Source organism: Aplidium turbinatum, chromosome 2 (genome assembly GCF_918807975.1).
Source record: "Aplidium turbinatum chromosome 2, kaAplTurb1.1, whole genome shotgun sequence".
NCBI lineage: Eukaryota > Metazoa > Chordata > Ascidiacea > Aplousobranchia > Polyclinidae > Aplidium > Aplidium turbinatum.
In genome coordinates, this window is record NC_137473.1 from 21,410,107 (window position 1) to 21,430,521 (window position 20,415).

The 20,415-nt window shown below is 39.4% G+C and overlaps 2 protein-coding genes across 2 annotated transcripts in view; one reads left to right on the plus strand and one right to left on the minus strand.

Moving 5' to 3' along the window:
- Positions 1-6,142: 6,142 nt before the first annotated feature.
- LOC145788420 (general transcription factor II-I repeat domain-containing protein 2-like) lies at positions 6,143-7,048 on the minus strand. The gene has a single exon (XM_082600187.1). The coding sequence runs from the start codon at positions 7,046-7,048 to the stop codon at positions 6,143-6,145; it is 906 nt and encodes a 301-aa protein (XP_082456313.1).
- Positions 7,049-9,595: 2,547 nt separating this feature from the next.
- Positions 9,596-20,415, plus strand: part of LOC145764600 (serine/threonine-protein kinase NLK-like) — a 44,765-nt gene continuing 33,945 nt past the window's right edge. The window contains exons 1-3 of the mRNA XM_082576230.1: positions 9,596-9,738; positions 16,982-17,111; positions 17,246-17,298. Coding sequence (XP_082432356.1) covers positions 9,683-9,738; positions 16,982-17,111; positions 17,246-17,298 — 239 coding nt within the window. The 5' untranslated portion in view covers positions 9,596-9,682. The remainder of the gene's footprint in view (positions 9,739-16,981; positions 17,112-17,245; positions 17,299-20,415) is intronic.

Genomic DNA, 20,415 nt, shown 5'->3' on the forward strand with positions numbered 1-20,415 from the left:
ACGGTACGCCAAACAAAATATTCCAAAGGATCTGAAAAGCCACCACTCGCCTCGCCAAGCCCAAACCGCACGGTACCCGGTCAATTGGTCGACAGACATTTGGTCGACAGTCATTTGGTCGACAGACATTTGGTCGACAGGACGTTTGGTCGACAGACATTTGGTCGACAAGACATTTGGTCGACAGGACATTTGGTCGACAGACATTTGGTCGACAGGACGTTTGGTCGACAGACATTTGGTCGACAAGACATTTGGTCGACAAGACATTTGGTCGACAGGACATTTGGTCGACAGACATTTGGTCGACAGGACGTTTGGTCGACAGACATTTGGTCGACAAGACATTTGGTCGACAGACATTTGGTCGACAGGACGTTTGGTCGACAGACATTTGGTCGACAGAACATTTGGTCGACAGGACGTTAGGTCGACAAGACATTTGGTGGAGTGGACAATTGGTCGACAGGACATTTGGTTGACAGAACGAATCATTTTATTGACCATTATATTACCTGGTATGTGTGTTTATTGAAAAGGGGTCTGGTTTGATTTTTAGATGGTCTAAAACGCTTTTTCTGGCATTTTCTGGACGAAAAACAACCATTGTAATCGGCTGGCATTTGCTTGGTTTTGTGCGCAATAAGCACTATACAAAATATTTTTAAAAAGAACTCTGTAAGTTACCAAGTATAAGCCGCACTCGTGTATAATACGCACGCCTATTTTAGCCCTAAAATATTTGGAAAAAAGAAGTTTTTGTACATAATACGCATCATGATTTTAATCGAAAGAAAAGGCAGAGAGACTGAGAGAGCCTATAGAGCAGAGGTGACGAACCTGCGGCCCGTCAAATTTTGTGCGGCCTGCAAAACAATTTGACAATCTCAAATGGTCATCTATTTTCGGCAGCACGTATCTATGCGAACGGTTCTTTTTTAAAATGCACTTTACAAAAAGTCGTTGCAGGTCGAGGCTGACAGATGAAAATCTTAATATGCAGTTGAGAGTTGCCACATCGTCTGATCGACCTAATATTGAACGCTTAGTCAAGCAAAAAACTTTCCGAAAATCGCACTAAGCAAAAAAATTCAATGTTATTTTTAAATATTTTATACTTCAATGCTGCATTAGATAGCTTGAGCTGTATGAATCGCATGGAGAATGACGCAACGCTGTCAGGAAAGCGTATTTAACAGCGGCCAATCACGAGGTCATGGAAAACGCGTAAGGCAAAATGCGAAACACAAGGTACAAACTTAAAGGGCAAGTTCTCAAATAAATTAAAAGTTTAAAAGCACGTTTCCAATATTACACTAGACCAGTGGTTCCCAACCTGGGGTTCGCGACCCCCAAGGGGGTCGCAGAGCATTTTATAGGGATCGCGAAGTTGTTGCTCATGCAACAACAAAAGTGAATGTAAGTAGGACGAGGTAGGCTACCGGTCCGCTAGTAGTATGTGCCAGGCTACGTTTACATGACGTTTCATTGCGCCCGAAATGAAAATTTTCCGTTTCGGTTTGTCTGCCAGACTTGTAGTCTGTTTGCATGCGATGACCGAAATGAGATTCGTGGCGGTCTGGATTTCATATCGGTAGTTTCAACAGAAATGAAACCGAAATGAAGCGGTTGCGGGTGATGTAAACACACCGCAATGAGATCCTAGCAACGAGATTAGCCCTAGTGGTAGTAGTTTGTGGTCTGTTTAAGTATTTATTTGTAGTGTAGGAGGAAGAGAGAACTTGAACATTACATCAGTGCAATAGCTTTGTGTTTTTGAAATCATAATGATAGATATTTTCAATTGGGACTGGAATGGTGATTGTTTAATTTAAGTGAGCAATTAGCAATTGGGAACCAGCAATACAAAGTCACTCTCTCAATTTTACTGTGAAATGTATGATTCATACCCACAGATTTCTACGCTGGCTTTTCAAGTATTACTGCCCTTTGCTACGACGTATCTAAGTGAGAGTGGTTTTTCAGCTCTTCTGCATATGAAAACGAAGGAAAGAAATAGATTGGATGTGGAAGACGACATGAGACTGGCTCTGTCTAGCACGCAACCTCGAATTTCACGGTTAGCTGCGGACCTACAAGGTCATCACATTGATTTGTCAATAAATGCAAGAAAAACATTTTTAAAGCTGCCGTTTGTTGTATTATTTGTTAATAGTATACTTGTATTAAGGAAAGAATATAAGTGGGGGTCGCGGTATCTACGAACATTTTTAAAGGGGTCACCAAGACAAAAAGGTTGGGAACCACTGCACTAGACGGGTGATAATTATTTTAATTAATTTCTATCACCCGTCTGTGCAACGCATCTGTCTGAGTAAACAATTCAGCGTTGATGTTTGATCAACGCTGGACAGACGCAAACAAAAGAGGTTCGTCTGATAACTGAAGTAACCGAAATTCTTTGAAGTTAATTGCGTTTATTACATCATAATAACACTACCATTTGATGCGTTGATTGTTACTTCAGGTTGAAAAGTATAATAAAAACTCAAGCAGAAAATCTGCCATTTCTTCTTTGATTCAACATCTGGCCACGTGGAATCACGGTATATGATTCAGTATTCAGCTGGGATTCGGCATATTAACAAGTTCAACCTTTAAATAGTGTCTGAAATGGAATTCGCTACAAGCATAAGAGGTGGGCGAAAGCTAATTTTCGATGGTTTTGTGTATTCGATTGACAGAATACGTGATGAGAAAGTGTACTGGAAGTGCGAGGAGCGAAAAATATGTTCCGGCAGGACGACGACAGTTGGCTACGTAATCTGCAATGGACCATCTCAACATACACATGCAGGCGATCCTAGCCGTGTCGCCGCTCTAACAACGATTACTGCCATAAAAGAACGAGCCGTGAACTCCGAAGAAGCCACCAGTACGTTAGTGCAGAACTGTACAGAGAACTTTCCGCTTGCCGCTGCAGGTTCTCTACCGAATAAAGAAGCATTAGCGCGGATGGTGAGACGGAAACGAAAGGCCCCAGACGGAGACGATGTTCCATACGAGTTATCCAAAACAACCAGAGGAGATGATTTTTTGGCACTTCACGACGAGGATCTGGACTTGTACATTTTTACAACTCATCGGAATTTGGACCTTCTGGAGAGAAATACGCATTGGTTCTGCGACGGTACTTTTGACAGTGCGCCAAACAATTACCAATTGTACACCATTCATGCTCTAATAGTTGGTTCGCGGACTGTGCCTCTCGTGTATTGTATTTGTCGGAATAAGGACCGTGATACATATCGCCGCATTTTCGATTACTTGAAAAATCGAAGGGCCACTTTAGCACCCATATCAGTCCTTTTAGATTTTGAAGTGGCTGCCTGCCAGGCATTGAGAACCGCGTTTCCAACCGCGGACATTCAAGGATGTTTGTTTCATTTTGGACAGTGTCTTTGGCGTAAGATTCAAGGTCTAGGTCTCAAAGCCTGGTACGTGGAAGACCCGAGTCATTCATTTACAATTAAAATGTTTCAGTCTCTGGCATTTGTGGCACTGGCCGATGTGGTTGTCGCTTTCGAAGCAATGATAAATTCGCTGGACGACGATTCTGATGCAGTGCTGGAAGAGTTTCTGGTCTACTTTGAGACTACTTGGATCGGCATCATGCAACGGGGACGGCGACGAAGTCCGTTGTTCGAACATGCCCTCTGGAATGTCAACGAGAGAGTAGTGGACGATCTTCCGCGAACGAACAACTCCATCGAAGGGTGGCACCATGCTTTTGCAAAGCGCGTAGGAGTCACCCATCCGACAATTCGACGCTTAGTAGTCAAAATCATTAAAGAACAGGACCAGAATGAACTCGTACTAGAGCAACTAGTAGCCGGTATCCGCCCTGTTCCCATGAATAAACGTTACAAGATCGTTAACGACCGACTGAAAAACATTGTTGCTAACATTGATGTGTATAATGACCATGTTGCTTACTTACGTGCTGTCGCGCACAACTTGTGATTATGTATAAGTAGAAGGTATTAATGTATCGTATTGTCTTATGTATAACTAGAAGGTATTAATGTATCGTATTGTCTTCGTTCATTACAAAATCTTCACTCGTTCATTACAAAATGTTCACTCGTTCATTACAAAATGTCGACCAAATGTCCTGTCGACTAAATGTCCTGTCGACCAAATGTCTGTCGACCAAATGTCTGTCGACCAAATGTCTGTCGACCAAATGTCTGTCGACCAAATGTCTGTCGACCAAATGTCCTGTCGACCAAATGTCTTGTCGACCAAATGTCTTGTCGACCAAATGTCCTGTCGACCAAATGTCTTGTCGACCAAATGTCCTGTCGACCAAATGTCTGTCGACCGAATGTCTGTCGACCAAACGTCCAGTCGACCAAATGTCTGTCGACCAAATGACTGTCGACCAAATGTCTTTCGACCAATCGACCGGCCACCAACCGTACAATGATAGCGTACCAAGATACGCTATCCAAGCTGGCAACCTTGATTGTTGATTGTGTCCACAAAGTCAGTCGAGCGTGACGATAATTCCACGATTGCTGAGTGCAGTGCTTCCACTTTGAAGGATTTTATCCCGAAATCGGGATTTTTCAACGCTTCGAAGGATAAAAAAGGGATTTGAAGAAAAAAAGGATTTTTTAGGGATTTTTAACAATTTTACAAGGAATTTTTGTCTTAAAAAGGGAATTGTTGTTTTTAGCAATTTTGAAGAAAATTTTATTTATATTCCCTTTCAAAAGTTCTAAAAACGACTGGAATAACGATGATCAGCTGGTTTCCATCGTCACTCGCCATCCGGAACCCCTCTTACTCCCTGTCCTATCCTCGCCTTTCTATCGCTTGATTTCTTTTATCGCCACTTTGGGAATTAGACGTGATTGCAGACTGTAGTGAGAGAGTTAGTTTTCAATTCTTTGAGTTAAAATTAGGTAATCCGTTGATTTACAGTTGAAGTTGAGTAGCAATGACAAAGTTCACTGAGGTTCGACGTACAGTTAGGTATGATAAGCTTAGGCTAGTGATATCTTTAGTGCTAGTGATATGTTTAGAAAAGTTAGTTTTTGCCTATGCTAATTGATGGTGTCATAATAATAGAGACTATGTAGCCTATACAACATGTATAGATAGTGTACACAGTCAGACCAACGGGAAAACTAAACTAAACACAAAAATAAATTTGTTAATGGATGGATAATTCGTTAAAACTGGACATTTACCACCTGTACATTTTTGCTGTTAGGGATAGGTTAGGAGTCCGGGTAGGAAAGATGAGAGTGGTAATTGGTAAATGATGTCCAGGACTCCAGGTGGTAAATGTCCCAGAACCGACTAACTGACAAGCAGTTTTTTGGCTGGACAGTGAACAAAGGAAGTAAACCATGTTATTGTAAAATATGGGCTGCTTTTGTGCAGCCTACTGTTCTAATAAAACAACGTTGCTTCGACATACCGGTGCTACTGAATAAAATCGAGATTAAAATAGCTTTAACTGAGATTATATTATAATAACTTTAAAGTTGTATTAGCACCTTTTTTAACCTAAATAACGTTAAAAATAACCTCGTCTATAAAGGAAATTTTGAAAGATTTCCGACTGAGGAAAAAGGGATTTTTCAGGACAAAAAAGGAAATTAAAAAGGATTTATCAATTGTCAGAAGTGGAAGCACTGGCTGAGTGCCTGAGTTGCATATCTATATGTAAGATATCTATGGTTTAAGTCAGAGGTCGGCAACCTTTAGCATTAAAAGAGCCAATGTTCCCAAGTTTCTTCAAATTAAGACATATTCGGAGCCATAACATGTAACTGTCGAGTTGGCCACTAAAACCAAAGGTAATTATAGCCTACACTTCATGTAGAATTTCTTTCAATTTTTGCTTTGTACATGCGAATATTGTAGAATTTCAACAAACAAAGCCTGACTATTAAACACAACACTGTTTAGTAAGCTACCTACGGGCACAGTATTGTGTAAAAACATACATTTTCAAATAATCATTTATTTCACCCAGGTAATGCGGTACGGTATTTGCTCTTGAATTTCACTGCACAGCACATCTACATTAGCTTGATAAGATGGCACTTTGAGTTTCATCTGGGACTGCAAGTTCTCATCTGTTAGGCGTGAGCGTGAGCGTTGTTCATTTTTCAAGTAATTGACCGAAAAAACTTTGTTTGCATAAATATGTTGATCCAAATATCGACAGAACTCCAAATGCATATTTTTTCATGTTCATGTAAGAGTCAGGTATGGCATTCCACGTATCGAACACGAGCTTGTCTGGTTTTTGAAGCTTTTCAAGGTCACTCCATTTGTGGTTGTGACGAAGCGTGGCCTTCTGGCGAGCAAGATCTTCAAGGTCAGCTCTCAAGCTTCGGAACTTAGATACCCACACATCCTTGTCAGCTATGTCGGCCAGTTCAAGTTCAAGACTAGATTGACTTACAGCTGTGAATGCAGTCATATTCAGCAGTAATGGATCGATTTCCAGAGGGGTAATAGGGAAGGATAACGTGTCTTTTTCCTTCCTAAAATCACAGAATCGTTGTTGAAACACAGTTTGCATATCGATGATAGCTTGCTGAAAGTAAACAAAATTTAACTGATTGTGTGCTTCTTTGAACTCTTTTAGAAAGGGAAAGTGAAGTAGTGTACCTCTTTGTAAATCTCTGGCAAACACTGTCATCTTGCGCTCAAAAGCCAAAACCTCCTCCAGCATCTGCAGGGTTGTGCTACCTTTTCCTTGCAAGCTTTTGTTCAACGTGTTGAGGTGCGATGTCATATCCACCATGAAATGCAACTTTTCTACCCAATCTGACTGATCCAATTCAGGAAAAGAGAGCCCTTTGATTTTTAAAAACGTTTTTACGTGTTCCAAACTCACAGCAAATCTTTTCAGTACCTCCCTTTGGGACAGCCATCGGACATTGTTGTGTAGCCGCAGATCTGGATATGTGCTATCAAGTTCATCTAATAATGAACGAAACTGTCGGTGGTTTAATCCTTGTGCAATTATTTTGTTTAATACTCGAATGACGAGATTCATCATTTCATTGCACTCTCGGGGAAATGTTTGAGAGCACAATGCCTCCTGATTAGGGTTGAACGGATAGTTGTAAAAGCTTGATATCTGGATAACGGATATATACGGATATTTGGCAATTTTATTATCCGGTTAACCGGATATTCGAAGGAACACTGAAAGCTACTCTGTCGCAGCATATCTAGTCTTTTAACCACTAAAATACACATGTTGTCTTACAAGCAACTCAGTTACAAGTTAATGGTTCAACTCTGTTTCATTTTTACACAATAAAACGAAAACTATCAAATGCTTATTTTTTCCGTAACTCATTTCAAATAAAGCACAACGCATCAATAGTTGAATCGTTTAGACGAGACCGGAGTTTTGTAGCAAAAAGCCCGCATGCACTGAATGCTCTTTCTGCTTCTACAGAAGTGGGCTGAATGGTAAGCAGCGCTTCATAAACAATTTGAAGATTGGCCGGCCGTTTCGCTAACATTGCTTCATAGACTTCACATTCTTTTCGGATTGTCCTTCTACTAAGTTCTATGGTATTGGATTTGGAAGGTGGAGCTGCAGTGGCAGCAACAGACGCTGACATGATGGCTTGCTCTAGTTGTTCCTTCAAAGATGTAGGCCCTCTTTCTACCCTTGCAGAAGTAGTTGATACCAAGTTGCTTTCATCTTCTACTGTAGGTTCAGGATCTCTTGCAACCTCTCCAAGTAACCTTTGCAACAGGGTTGCTGCGAGAGCGTATACCTTGCTTCTTTTTCCAAATTCACCAAACGTGTCAAGTTTATCATCCATCAAAAATCTGGGATCATGCAGGATTTTAAAATTGCAAAAGAGGCGTAAAACACTCAACACACAGTAATACTGTTACTTTTTATTACACGGTTAACCGACATAAAACTATCCGGATATCAGATAGGTGAAAATGCATTGGTTATCCGGTTAACCGATATCCGGATATTTCAACCCTACTCCTGATGTAACATACAGTGAAACGTCAACAGCTTTCTATCCAGTGACTTCTGAAGTAAACTCACAGACCCCTTCTGCGTTCCTATCATATTTGGTGCTCCATCAGTAGCGACCGAAACCAAGTGAGTTGTGTTTATTTCTTTTGTTTTGAGACAGTCTAAAACTGCCCCACAGATGTCTTCACCTCGCGTCTGGCCTTTTAGTGGTATTATTTCAATCAATTCTTCCTTTAATCCAGTAGAATTTACGTATCTGCAAAACAGCGATATTTGCTCAACATCACTGACATCTTTTGAACCATCACAGGCAATAGAGTATCCTGGGGCTGAATTGATATCCGAAATTTGTTGAGAACTGATGTTGGCTGCCATTCTTATACAGTAGTTCTGTCTTTGACAGTTTTTGCTGAGAGGGGCATGTCTTTGATTTTCTGAATGATTTTATTCTTGTCTTTAAAGTCTGAGAATAGATTTTCTGATATCTTGATAAATGTCTCTTTCAAATATCTGTAAATGGCTTTCCATGACAGGCTATCTCTCGAGCCGCTATAAAACTAGCAGAAGTCCTTGATCTGGATGAGTTCATCCACTTACTGAAACAAGTTTTGCTTTGATCGGATCTCCGCCGAAGTTCTAAAACTGCTTTTTTTTGCTGATCTCCAGCAGGATATTTTTCTGCAAAGACATTGTGCTTATTCAGAAAATGTCTTTCAACGTTTGATTTTTTGTTGTTTGCTAATTTCTCAACGCATAACAAACATACCGGCAAGCAAGTTTCGCTAGCAATGAAAGCAAATGAATCTGTCCATGAGGGGTTGAACATTCTTTTTTCGTTTGCAACTTTTTTCTTACACTTTTCCATTGCTAATTATTAATCGATACAAGACTATACTGTTTTGTTGTAATATCGTTTCTAAAGTCTTTACTAAATAAAAGATTTTCAGTTAGATGCTGCTCTAGACTACGGAAACTAGGCTTACTAGTAAAGATAACGCTGGTATACTGGCAATAATTTGGCAAATTTGCCAAAGTTACTGAGTAATAACTAATGGCGATTTACATATTTAACAAAGAGTATCTGACACTTTTAACTGCTTACAAAATACTACAGGCTACTACAAACTGCACTGTGACACTGCCAGGTAGAAGATAATGCTAACATTAATTGTGCGGTAAATCACGTAACAATATGCTCTTTATCGTTTCACAGATGGGGCGGGCAAATCAGAATCTGTCCGTATACAATACATGCATTGTAAGCCGTGAGGAGCCGCCATTATTCCTAACAGTCCTAAATGGTTTTTTCCTTAGCAAGATAAAAGCATTAAATCTTGGTGAAAAAAACATACTAAACGGATTTGTAAGTCATAATTTTCAACAAAACTAGTTTAAACTATAGCCTAGAGCAGTTATTAATTTACAACAAAATTTTTTTGTATTGCCCAAGCTCGCAGTGTTTAAAGTCACGGGAGCCAGAGCAGAGAGCTGAAAGAGCCGCATGTGGCTCCGGAGCCGCAGGTTGCCGACCTCTGGTTTAAGTGTTGCTGTTGCTGCACGAAAGTGTTTGTTTCAGGTTGGATAATTACCAGGCAGGGAAAGTGTTTTTTACACTTTAATTTATTTACATTTGTGAAATTGTCAGTATATGTTAAGTATATACATAGTTGCAACATGGATGGAGGTGATTGTGACCGCCCGATTGGTTATGGAGCATTTGGAGTAGTTTGGTATGTTATCTAGTCTATCTTTTGCAATGTGATATGCAATTGTTGAAAATTTGATATTTATATACTACAGTATAGGGCTAATATGATTGATTGATTAAATTATTATTCTTGGACTGATAAAGCTTCTTCGGGAACTTATTCCTGGCAGTTTTGCATATCGTAGCCTACTTGTAGAAGGGATGCAACCTAGTTCGTACCCTAAACAGTTCGTACCCTCAGTTCGTACCCTAAAAAGATCGAGAGAAAAAATTAAAAAAAGCGGAAGTCGCTGATCGCAGTTTCCGCAAACGTTTTTCCGCAGTTTTCGCTAACCCTAACCATAGAGTAATCCAGGCCTGTGCAACCTTTATTACAGGAGGGCCAGATATAAATAACTGGGTGGAGCCGCGGGCCGCACGTTTATTTAACATGATTTCTAGGCTAGTAGTTGCAGGTAGAGCTCGACCGATATCACTTTTTCAGGCCGATACCGATACCGATATTTATGAAATTTTTAGGCCGATACCGATACATATCGGCCGATATATATCAATTACGAAAAATTTGTTTCCAACAAGGTTATTAAGCAACAAACCAGTTCAAGAAAGTTTAAGCATTGGTTGCTGTCATAGGCGCCGAGTTTTCAAAATAGCTGGGCGGCGAACACATACTGTCACGTCACGTCGTGATCACCAATAATAATGTAGAACTCCACTGTTGTTTTCCTGCCACCAAGGTCCAAGATCTAGGCTTCCTAGTTCCTACTACTATAAATTGCAAATATCTAGCGATAAACTGCGCTATTGAACCGAGCTTACATTGAATCTACAATAGAACAGTTAACGAAGGAGCTGAATTGCAACTAATGAGTGACAACCAACGGTTTCATCCGGCCAAACCAACACGTGTGCACTGTTCAGTAGTGCACAGTTTAATATCAGTGACGTAACAGACGCAACTGTGATGGTTGAGACGACAACATAGAGCATTTTAGCAGCAAAGTTAATTGATGACGTCGTTTGAGAGAAAATTACTCCTTTGAAGAACAATGCTACAGTTTTTACACCGATTTAACATCTGGCGATGTTAAAACGATGTAACAGCAGTGGAAATTGCGGTCAGACTTTTGCTGCAAATGAACCCAGACAGCAAAATCTGTCATTTTTACATTGGTTCAATGTCCGCAGACGTCACAGCAATGTAAAAATGACGGATTTTGCTGTCTGGGAAGTTCCTCACAGGTTTGCGCAATTTACTTGATTTATAGCACTGGGCTTACGAGTGGCAGAGTGGAGACAAACGGCGCGGCTGGACACTTTTGCTCGTTTAATGACGAATCAACGTTGTTTAACGTTGCATGAATGTAACATGGCAATAATTGACGAAAACTAATCGCTTAATTAGTAGGTCTAGTAGGGCCTATCATATGGCGACAAAACCTTGCGAATAAGGTAAGTAGGCTAGTATTAGAAGGTGGCAGATGGTTACAGAAATTTTTGGACTTAAAATTGAATTAATTTTTTTTTTAATTCCTGAAATGTCCGGCGGGCGCGGCCCACCCGCCCGGGACTCGGCGCAGGTGGTTGCTTGCTTAATTACGCCGCATAACTTCCACCGAAAGAGGTCGTGTGGTTTCTTGCGTCACAATGCTCTGGGCACGAATCGGAAAACTTCTATAATGACGCTACTATTTTCTTCTGTGCAAAGTTTCACTAGGCTTTTTTCTTTGGGTTTATTTTTGCAACTTCTACAATGACGCTACTATTTTCTTCTGTGCAAAGTTTCACCAGGATGTTTTCTTTATTTTTGCAACTTCTACAATGACGCTACTATTTTCTTCTGTGCAAAGTTTCACTAGGATTTTTTCTTCGGGTTTATTTTTGCGTGTCATGTGAACAAAAGTTAATTTTCCCTGGACCTTTTCTTTCTTACTGTAATACCAAAACTTGACAAATTTTGCGGCATCTTGCTGCGATAGCCTACTCGTATGATCTCATTTTGTAACGAATCTTGCCTTATCAATATCACTCGGAGATCAAAGCCAGGCATTGTGACGTAAGACTTGAAATAAGCTGTGCGTGGTTAGTGTAGAAGTACACCCGCACTCCCAACGATTCTTAGCGAAAAATTCACCTTTGTTACACTGATTCAATGTCATCAATCGTTGAAGCAACGTAAAACTCGAAATTTTTCCTGCTTGAATTGAAGCTAAGGGATATTATACAGTATTAACATTTTCTAGATGCTCGCACTAGAATGGGCGGGAAATTTTATTCTCAGAGCAATTGTTTGTGCTATGTAAGCACGTTTGAGAAACTTGTGTTTCTTCTAAAGGCATGCATGGATGGTTTTGAGTGTGCTTTTGCTGGCCGATGTTTATCGGCGAAAAATAGCCGATACGATATATCGGCTACACCTGATATCGGCCGATACATATCGGCTGACCGATATATCGGTCGAGCTCTAGTTGCAGGCACAAAAAAGTAGTTTTTTTTGTTATTCATGTTATTCTTATGGCGTTATTAGGGGCTATCTTCTTTCAGAAATAATAAGTTAAGACACATAAATTTCTGAAGAAAACTGCTATTCTAATTTATTGTGACACCGTCTTTAAACGAGATCAGTGAGAAATTTGCAGCTGGCTTCTTTTCCCAACGGCATTTTTCCAAATTTAGTTTAATGGAAGTGCTCGCAATTCGAAGTCCATTTTCCAAGCGTTTTTCTGTCAGAACCGATCGATAGGGTGATGTCATGACGCCCATTTTAGAAAAAAATGTTTGCACAAATACGTTGAGCCAAAGAGCCATTTTTGAAGTCATGAATTTTTTCAAATGTGGAAAGTCATCTTAGTTGAGATGTTTTCGGTGAAAATCGCCAAGATTCATTTCTAAATACTTTGCTTTCAAATCCTTTTTTCTCTTGAAGTTCAAGTTATATCTGCTGGTGCTTTGTCAATGTCTGTGTTGAATGGCGAAGAGAACATACCAAACAAATGTTCATGAGATTTGAAGTCCTTGAAACGAGCCAAAAATTCATACAATGTTTTCAAGTTGGTCTGCAAATTCAGTTTTCTTCTCAGGATGCATTCCATAGTCTCTCAAAGTTGGAAAGTGAAAAATATTTCCTGTCTGTACGTGAGCTTTTCAAAGTCGTAAATTGTTCATAAATGCCTTTTATGTGACCATACATTTTTACTTTCCACAAATAATTAAATACAATGGATTAGCGGTGGCCGGTAGAAGATTTCTAAAATGGTTAACAGAAGGTGGGAAATCTACAATAATCTGCTCCACAACAAATTGTTCCCACGTACCAGACTAAACTAAATTGTAAACACGTTGCGCGGGCCGGACACAATTCAGAATTGGCACATCTTCGCGGGCCGCACAATTTTTCTTTGTGGGCCGCATTTGGCCCGCGGGCCGCACGTTGCACACCCCTGGAGTAATCTATGCTCTAACCCTAACCTTCGCTGATCGCAGTTTCCGCAAACATTTTTCCGCAGTTTCCGCTTACCCTAACTCTAACAATCGAGTAATCTATGCTCCCTAAAGGTGCGTCTACACGACGACTGTTTTCTTGCTTAAGCTAGCCAAACTTCTTGTTTGTTTAAGTTAATCGCAGTTTGTGCCGCTTACTTTTAAGAAAATGGGCGAGTAAGCGAGCCGTCGAGAAAAAATACGCTCCAGAGCGAAAAACTGGGCGCTTAAGTGAGTTCTCTTGCTTAGAAATGTTTTTCCCGCCAAAATCTCAGGTCTCCTCTCAGCTCAGTATTCAGACAGGGCAGGGCGGTATCGTTAAAGGATTTCGTTAAGTTTTGATCCCAACTCGTTCTTATTAATGTTGCGGGCTGAACTGGCGGTGACCGTACTCAAAATAGCCCATAGATAGCACAATATTTTCCAATTTCAAATCCAAAACAGGATCTCAGCAGAAAACCATTGCCATTGTACACCGGGTAATAAAAATAGCGGAGGAATGATCTTGCTGGTCGTTACCAGTCACCCACGCTGACACGAAATTCTTTTTCCAACATTTCAACCTCAATGAGGTGTCTAAATGCTTCAATAAGCAGTAAATTGCGGGTTTGCATCCTTCGCTTTTTGCAGCATTTTTTACGCAACTTCTGGGAAGCTATGACTGAAAGACTGCAACAACTTCAAATGCCAGCTTACACCAACTACATTTTAATTTAATTTAAATTAAATTAATAATTTTAAATTAATTTTTAAATTAAATCTTAAATTAAATTTAGTTTAATTAAATTTTAAATTAATTTTTTTTTTTTTTAAATTTAATTTTGTAGTTAAAGAACAGTCAGGTGCTTGGTCTACTCTGCTGTACTTTAGCGCGAACTGCTATGCTTTGGCGCGAACTTTTTAAAACGTGACGTCATTGGGGATTAGATAATCACGTGACCGCGATTCAAGCGAGCAAAATCTTCGTCGAGATTGCCAGTGTAGACAAAACGAGCTTAATCACTAACTTAAGCAAGAATTTCTAAGCAAGAACACTTTCTCGTGTGGACGCACCTTAACCCTCACTGATCGCAGTTTTCGCAAACATTTTCCCGCAGTTTCCGCTAACCCTAACCATGCCCTAACCCTCGAGTTTGTTTGCTTAAACTCCGATCAGCGAGTTCGGCTTTGTGCTATTAAACTGCGATCAGCGACGTCGACTTTTTGTAATTTTTTCCCTCGATCTTTTCAGGGTACGAACTGAGGGTACAAACTGTTCAAGGTACGAACTAGGTTGCACCCTTGTAGAAGTAGAGGCTTTAAACCAGGCAGTGGATATTTGACCGGCGCCGGTCTTTGAATCTGAAACACTATTTGACCGGTCATGACGTCACTATAGTATACAGGCACCTTTTTCTCTTTCAAAGCAAAAGAAGAGAACCACGTATATAAGTTCTAAATTCGACAATTTTACTCAACTCGATCCGTGGCGCGTGCGATACTTCGCCGGCTTCTATTCTATAGAGAATGAGTTCGATACTACCCGGAAGCATTTTTTTTTTTTAACTAAATTTTGACCCGAAGTGCATTTTTGTAGTCAATTTTTAATTTGAGTTGCCTACAGCCCAATTTTTTATGTCTTTTCAAATGTGAGTAGGCTACTTAATAAACTTAGAATTTTTTTAATTTGCTGGAATTTGAGAATTTCTCTGGGTAATTTTCCGTTTGTGGTCGTGCTAACTACTGATATATGGCACGTTTTAAATCTTTCAAGGTTTTGCCACCTTTTCCCGTTCATTAACGTGCTGGTAGGTCTATATCGATTTTTGTAGTTAGTATCTTTTTCGTCCCGGACGCGTTAATGACGAAAAATAAAATGATTGATTGATGTGACCGTGTTTGCCGAACGAAGCACTACCGGTACATTTTTGCTCTCAACAAGTTAGTTATATACAATGCTTCTGTTAAAAAAATGGTAATGGTATGTAAATGTAATGCAACTCAAATTAAAAATTGACTACAAAAATGCACTTTGGGTCAAAATTTAGTAAAAAAAAAAAGAAGAATGCTTCCGGGTAGTATCAAACTCATTCCATCTAGAATAGGAGCCGGCAAAGTATCGCACGCGCCATGGATCGAGTTGCACAAAGTTGTCAAATATTAGAACTGATATGCGCGGATTGCGCGCTTCTCGCCTTTTGCTTTGAAGGAGAAAAAGAAAAAGGTGCCTGTATACTAGTGACGTCATGATCGGTCAAATAGTGTTTTAGATTCAAAGACCGGCGCCTGTCAAATAGCCACTGCCTTTAAATCACTGACGCCGGCCTGGTCACCGGTGCAACTAATTCGTACCCTGAACAATCCGTACCCTCAGTTCGTACCCTGAAAAGATCGAGAGAAAAAATAGCACAAAGCCGAAGTCGCTGATCGCAACAAAGCCAAAGTCGCTAATCAGAGTTTCCGCAAACATTTTAAAGTTGGAAGTGGCTGCATTTACGTCGCCGTAAATACAGCCGTTCCATGCCTTTTTTTTAATCTTTACGTCACTTTTACTGCGCATGCGCGCTGTTGCTGGAAAAAAAATGTGTATATAACTTCTAAATTCAACTGTTTTTGCCAAGTGAATCAGAGGCGCGTGCGATCTTTGTCTGGCTCGTACTCTCAAGGATATGATTTCGATTCCACCAAAAGGTAATTTTTTTTTAACTCAATTCTAACCCGAAGTGACTCAATCGTTTGGCTACGTATTTTTGTGGCCGTTCAGTTTAGTTTGTATTTAGTTCTGACCATCACAGCAAAAAAAAGTAAAAACAGTATATGACAAACATAACAGAGGTATAGAAAAAGGTAGAAGCGACAAAACGCGGACGTTATAGCGTGTATGATAGCAAAGCAGGACAATCAGTTTAAAATATGGCACGGTCGTAACACCTAAAAATTTTATATTCCATGTCTTTTTAGAAAAAGGTAGAAGCAACAAAATGCGGAGGTTATAGCGTGCATGATACCAAAACAGGACAATCAGTTTGAAATATGGCACGGTCGTAACCGTGGCGTCGTCGTAACACCTGTAACAATTTTTTTAAAATTTAAAACAAAGAGAAAAAAAAGGCTAGTGAGTTTTTTTTCTTTAACAATTAAAATGAGTAAAAAAAATTCTAAATTTATAAAATTTTATCGTTCGACATTTCACATCGACGGTTGCGGTCAATTGACTTCATGGCAAGACTACAAACTTCCGGCACTAGACTAAATTAAACTATTTCATTACGACCCCAAAATTTCATTACGTGACCCCATTTGGGGTCGTGACCCATAGTTTGAGAAGCCCTGGTCTAAGACATAGTATGACAACTTTTTAGCAAAGTCTAAGAGGTACCTATCATATTATATTAGATATCTTCATATTGGCTGTTTTCATGAGAAATGAGCATATTTTTTGTTTTTTTTTCAAGCTCGATGTGGACCAGGTAGAGTTCATCCAAATTTGGTAATATTTTACACAAATGATTTTTTCATGAGGGGTTTTGATGCACCCTAATGTGTATGTGATAAAAGTATGAATATGAATAATATTGGTAGTAGAATAACTCTATAGGATGAACTGATTTAGGTATTTGATTAAATGCTGTACAATTGAATTTAAGGTTTAACCATTTTTTTGTGCAATTAGCAGTTATTATTGCAATTAGCTTATTTTGTCTGTAACATTAATTGCAGCAATGTGAGATCTGGATCAAAGTTTAGTTTTTCTCCAATTTTGATTGATATTTTGTTCACATCCTTGTTTATTTTACTGTTTGTAGGGCTGTTCGCGATCCTCGTGATGGTAGAAAAGTTGCCTTGAAGAAAATGCCAAATGTTTTTCACAGTCTCATGTCCGCTCGACGAGTGCTTCGGGAATTAAAGCTATTGTGCTTCTTCAACCATGAAAATGTTTGTAGGCCATGTTCATTTTTACATGTTAATTTTTAGCGTACCGGTACTATTTATTATATAATTAAACCAAACTCCAACCTTTTGCCCTAATGTTTATAATCTCTCTTTCAATTTGTATATTTTTATTTCAGGTTTTATCTGCTGTTGATGTGCTACCCCCTGTAGAAAATCCGTATCAAGAAATGTATCCTTGTATGCCAACACATTTGCTTTATAGGGCAATTCCATGTTAAATGTACTATCGTGATAAAAAATAAAATTAAAAAAGAGAGCAACAAAAGGTTTTTCATAAGTTTCAGTCTCCAAATAATGTTTTTTTGCAAAATAATGGCAGTCAAGTTTTTATTTGTTGCTATTGTTTTACATCTCATACCAGAGAAAATGTGTGTTGATTGAAAGTGATTTTCAACGCTGTTCAACATAAAAAGCAATCTTCGATCACGCTTTAATATGGAGCATGACTTACGCTTGTGCCTATCTAATTCCACTACTAAAATTAAGAAACTTATTTGCAGCAAACAGGCACAGTCTTCGTTCAAAAGTTCAGGATGAAGTGCTTGAAGTTAATATTTCTAAATCAACATCACTTATAATGCCATTAAAAATTTTAAGTTACTAACTGTTACTCAATATTCTTACCAATTAATAATGAAGTTTTAATTCAAACTAAAGATCATTAATTTGGTGTCAGCTTATCGGGGGTTTGGGTTGATTGGTTTATAACGCAGGGGGTACTTAACTGGAAAAGGGTCAAGAACCTCTGCATTAGTTATAAACTTTCTTGCCGTAATATGTGTGATTTAAGCATACTGGAAAGGGACACTATGCAGAAGCAGTGCAGTTATCAAATGGCACACTGTATCAATCACACATACCTCGGTGTCAAACTAGATAGGTCCCTCACATACAAATCCCATATTGAAAAAGTAAGAGCTAAGGTGGCTTCTAGAAATAATATTTTACAGAAACTCTGATTGGGGTGCCCTCCCTGACACAATATGGTCAACTGCTTTAGCCTTATGCTATTCGGTTGCAGAATATGCTTGCCCAGTGTGGGAACGCTCAGCACATGCCAAGAAAATTGACCCCATTATGAACCAAAGCTGCCGTCTGATTACAGGTTGTCTCAAACCAACCAACATCACGTTGCTGCACATTCTGTCTGGAATTGCTCCCCCCAACATCAGAAGAAGCGTGACCAGCAGAAAAGAAAGATTTTGCCAGGACATGGATTTGAGACACCCACTGTATGGCCAAACTCCAGCACACAGGCGTCTAAAGTCAAGAAAAAGTCTCCTTGCTTCAGTTGTCTCATTAGGTCAAGACAATGTCGCCGCCAATGTGCGGGTTCAACTATGGCAGGAGGGACTGGCAGCCGGACCGACATTGGCCAATAAGGAGCTCACACCCATGGAGAGCCTTCCTCCTGGAAAACGTCTTCCTCCGTGGAAGTATTGGCGATGTCTCAACCACTTAAGAACTGGTACTGGCAGGTGTAAAACTTTGATGAGACACTGGGGGTATTCCATGGGGAGCACAAGTTGCAAATGCAGACAGGAGCAAACGATGCAACATCTACCCGAATGCCCAGACCTAAAAGCAAGGTGCTCAGGATTTGGCCGAGTTCAATGATAGAGCAAGAGCTTGCGTGATGCTCTGGGCTACGGCCGTGTGGCACACGATAAAAAAGTATCAAATAATTTGACATAAACCAAAGTTTTGGTCATTCTATCTCTTGATCCCAGCAAGAAAGTTTTGGTCATTCTATCTCTTGATCCCAGCAAGACAGTGATGTAAAGCTGCTACATGATTGTGTGGAGTGGTAGATCTTTAAGTCAAATTAAAAATAAGTAAATCGCTTTTTCTCTACCATGGTTAAGCCAAAAGTATCATGCTCAAATATGTTGGAGTTATTTGCACCATTACATGGCATCATTACATTGCACCATTACATTGCTATAGAAACACTGCTCACCGCTACCTAGGGTGTAATAAATTGGGTGGGCGTAGTTGCTGAAGTAAAGGCGGCTGAGAGAAAGTAACTGGCCACCCTACTCTCCTTAGTGCCGAAGGCTTAGTACAACGAGAACCTTATCTTCTCATACCCGACAGTTGAATCAAGTATGGGACCCCCTTTACCCTTTTACATGGAAAAGGTTTTGTTGATAGAATTGGTGGGCAATTTATTGACAAGTATCTGGTTGGGTTAGACAAAGACAAAGTTCTATTGTAAAAGAAATAAAGTAAATAATGATTAGGGTGGAGTGAAAAAAAATTTCTGTCATATTAATGAAGAGGGCTGATAAAAGGGTGTCATAAGGTCTAATATTGACTTTAAAAATATCTTTTTGGAGTGGCACTGAAAATCGAGATGGTGAAGACGAATCAAGCAACGGTAATGTTGATGTGTGACGATTCTTGGTGCCAAAGCTAAACTTAAAGCAAAGGATTATTTTAAAATGGTCAATTTAAATGTGGCTGACATCTCTGAACCTCCGGCAATCACTCACTTCAATAATGTTCAGCTTGAAGAAGTAAGATCCACCCCATTGTGTCTTCAACATCCATGTCATAGTCAAGCTGTTGAAAGGCACATTAAACTTGTTACTGAGGCATCGTATTCAGTTGCTGGCTATGAAAGACGTGACAGATTGATTAGGCAAAAAATTAACTCTCGGTGTTTAATGAAACGCTTCGACACCAAGAAACATTTTGCTTCTTAATGGACTAATATTATGATTTAAAGACCTACTATTCTTGTAACACTTTTTATGGTTTTAATGTGCAATTGTTTTATATGCATGTATTTCCTCGAAGCTGGCTACTGTTGCTTTAAATTAAACTTCCTGCAGATTGAACAATTGTTCGATTGTGGACAGGTCAGGGGATGGTGGCAGGTCAGTCGAACTGTGGCTTAGCTATGGTTTGATTGTGCTTTTTCTATTTTAATTTAAATACCTAGATATGTGCTCTTCTAAATATCCTGTTCAATGTGTGAGTAACTTTCTATAATATTGATGAATGTATATTTATAACAATATCAAATTAAAAGATATTATAGTATTCGCTTGCTTCATTAACTCTGCTACAATATGCTAAGGACGGTATGGTATAGTACTAGTAGGTCTACCTACCAACAAACTAGGTAACCAACCATAACCATTCAATTTAAATAGCCAAGGTTCCCATCTGTCCAAATATGTAGACTCCATACAATAACAGTAACACCCAAAATAATTGAACAAAGTGTCATAAAAAAATGTATTTAAGCATCAAATCAATGCAATTTTATCTAAATTTG

Bases quoted from the DNA above. Each gene is read 5' to 3' on its own strand.
- LOC145788420 (XM_082600187.1), bottom strand. From the start codon at position 7,048: ATGAATCTCGTCATTCGAGTATTAAACAAAATAATTGCACAAGGATTA.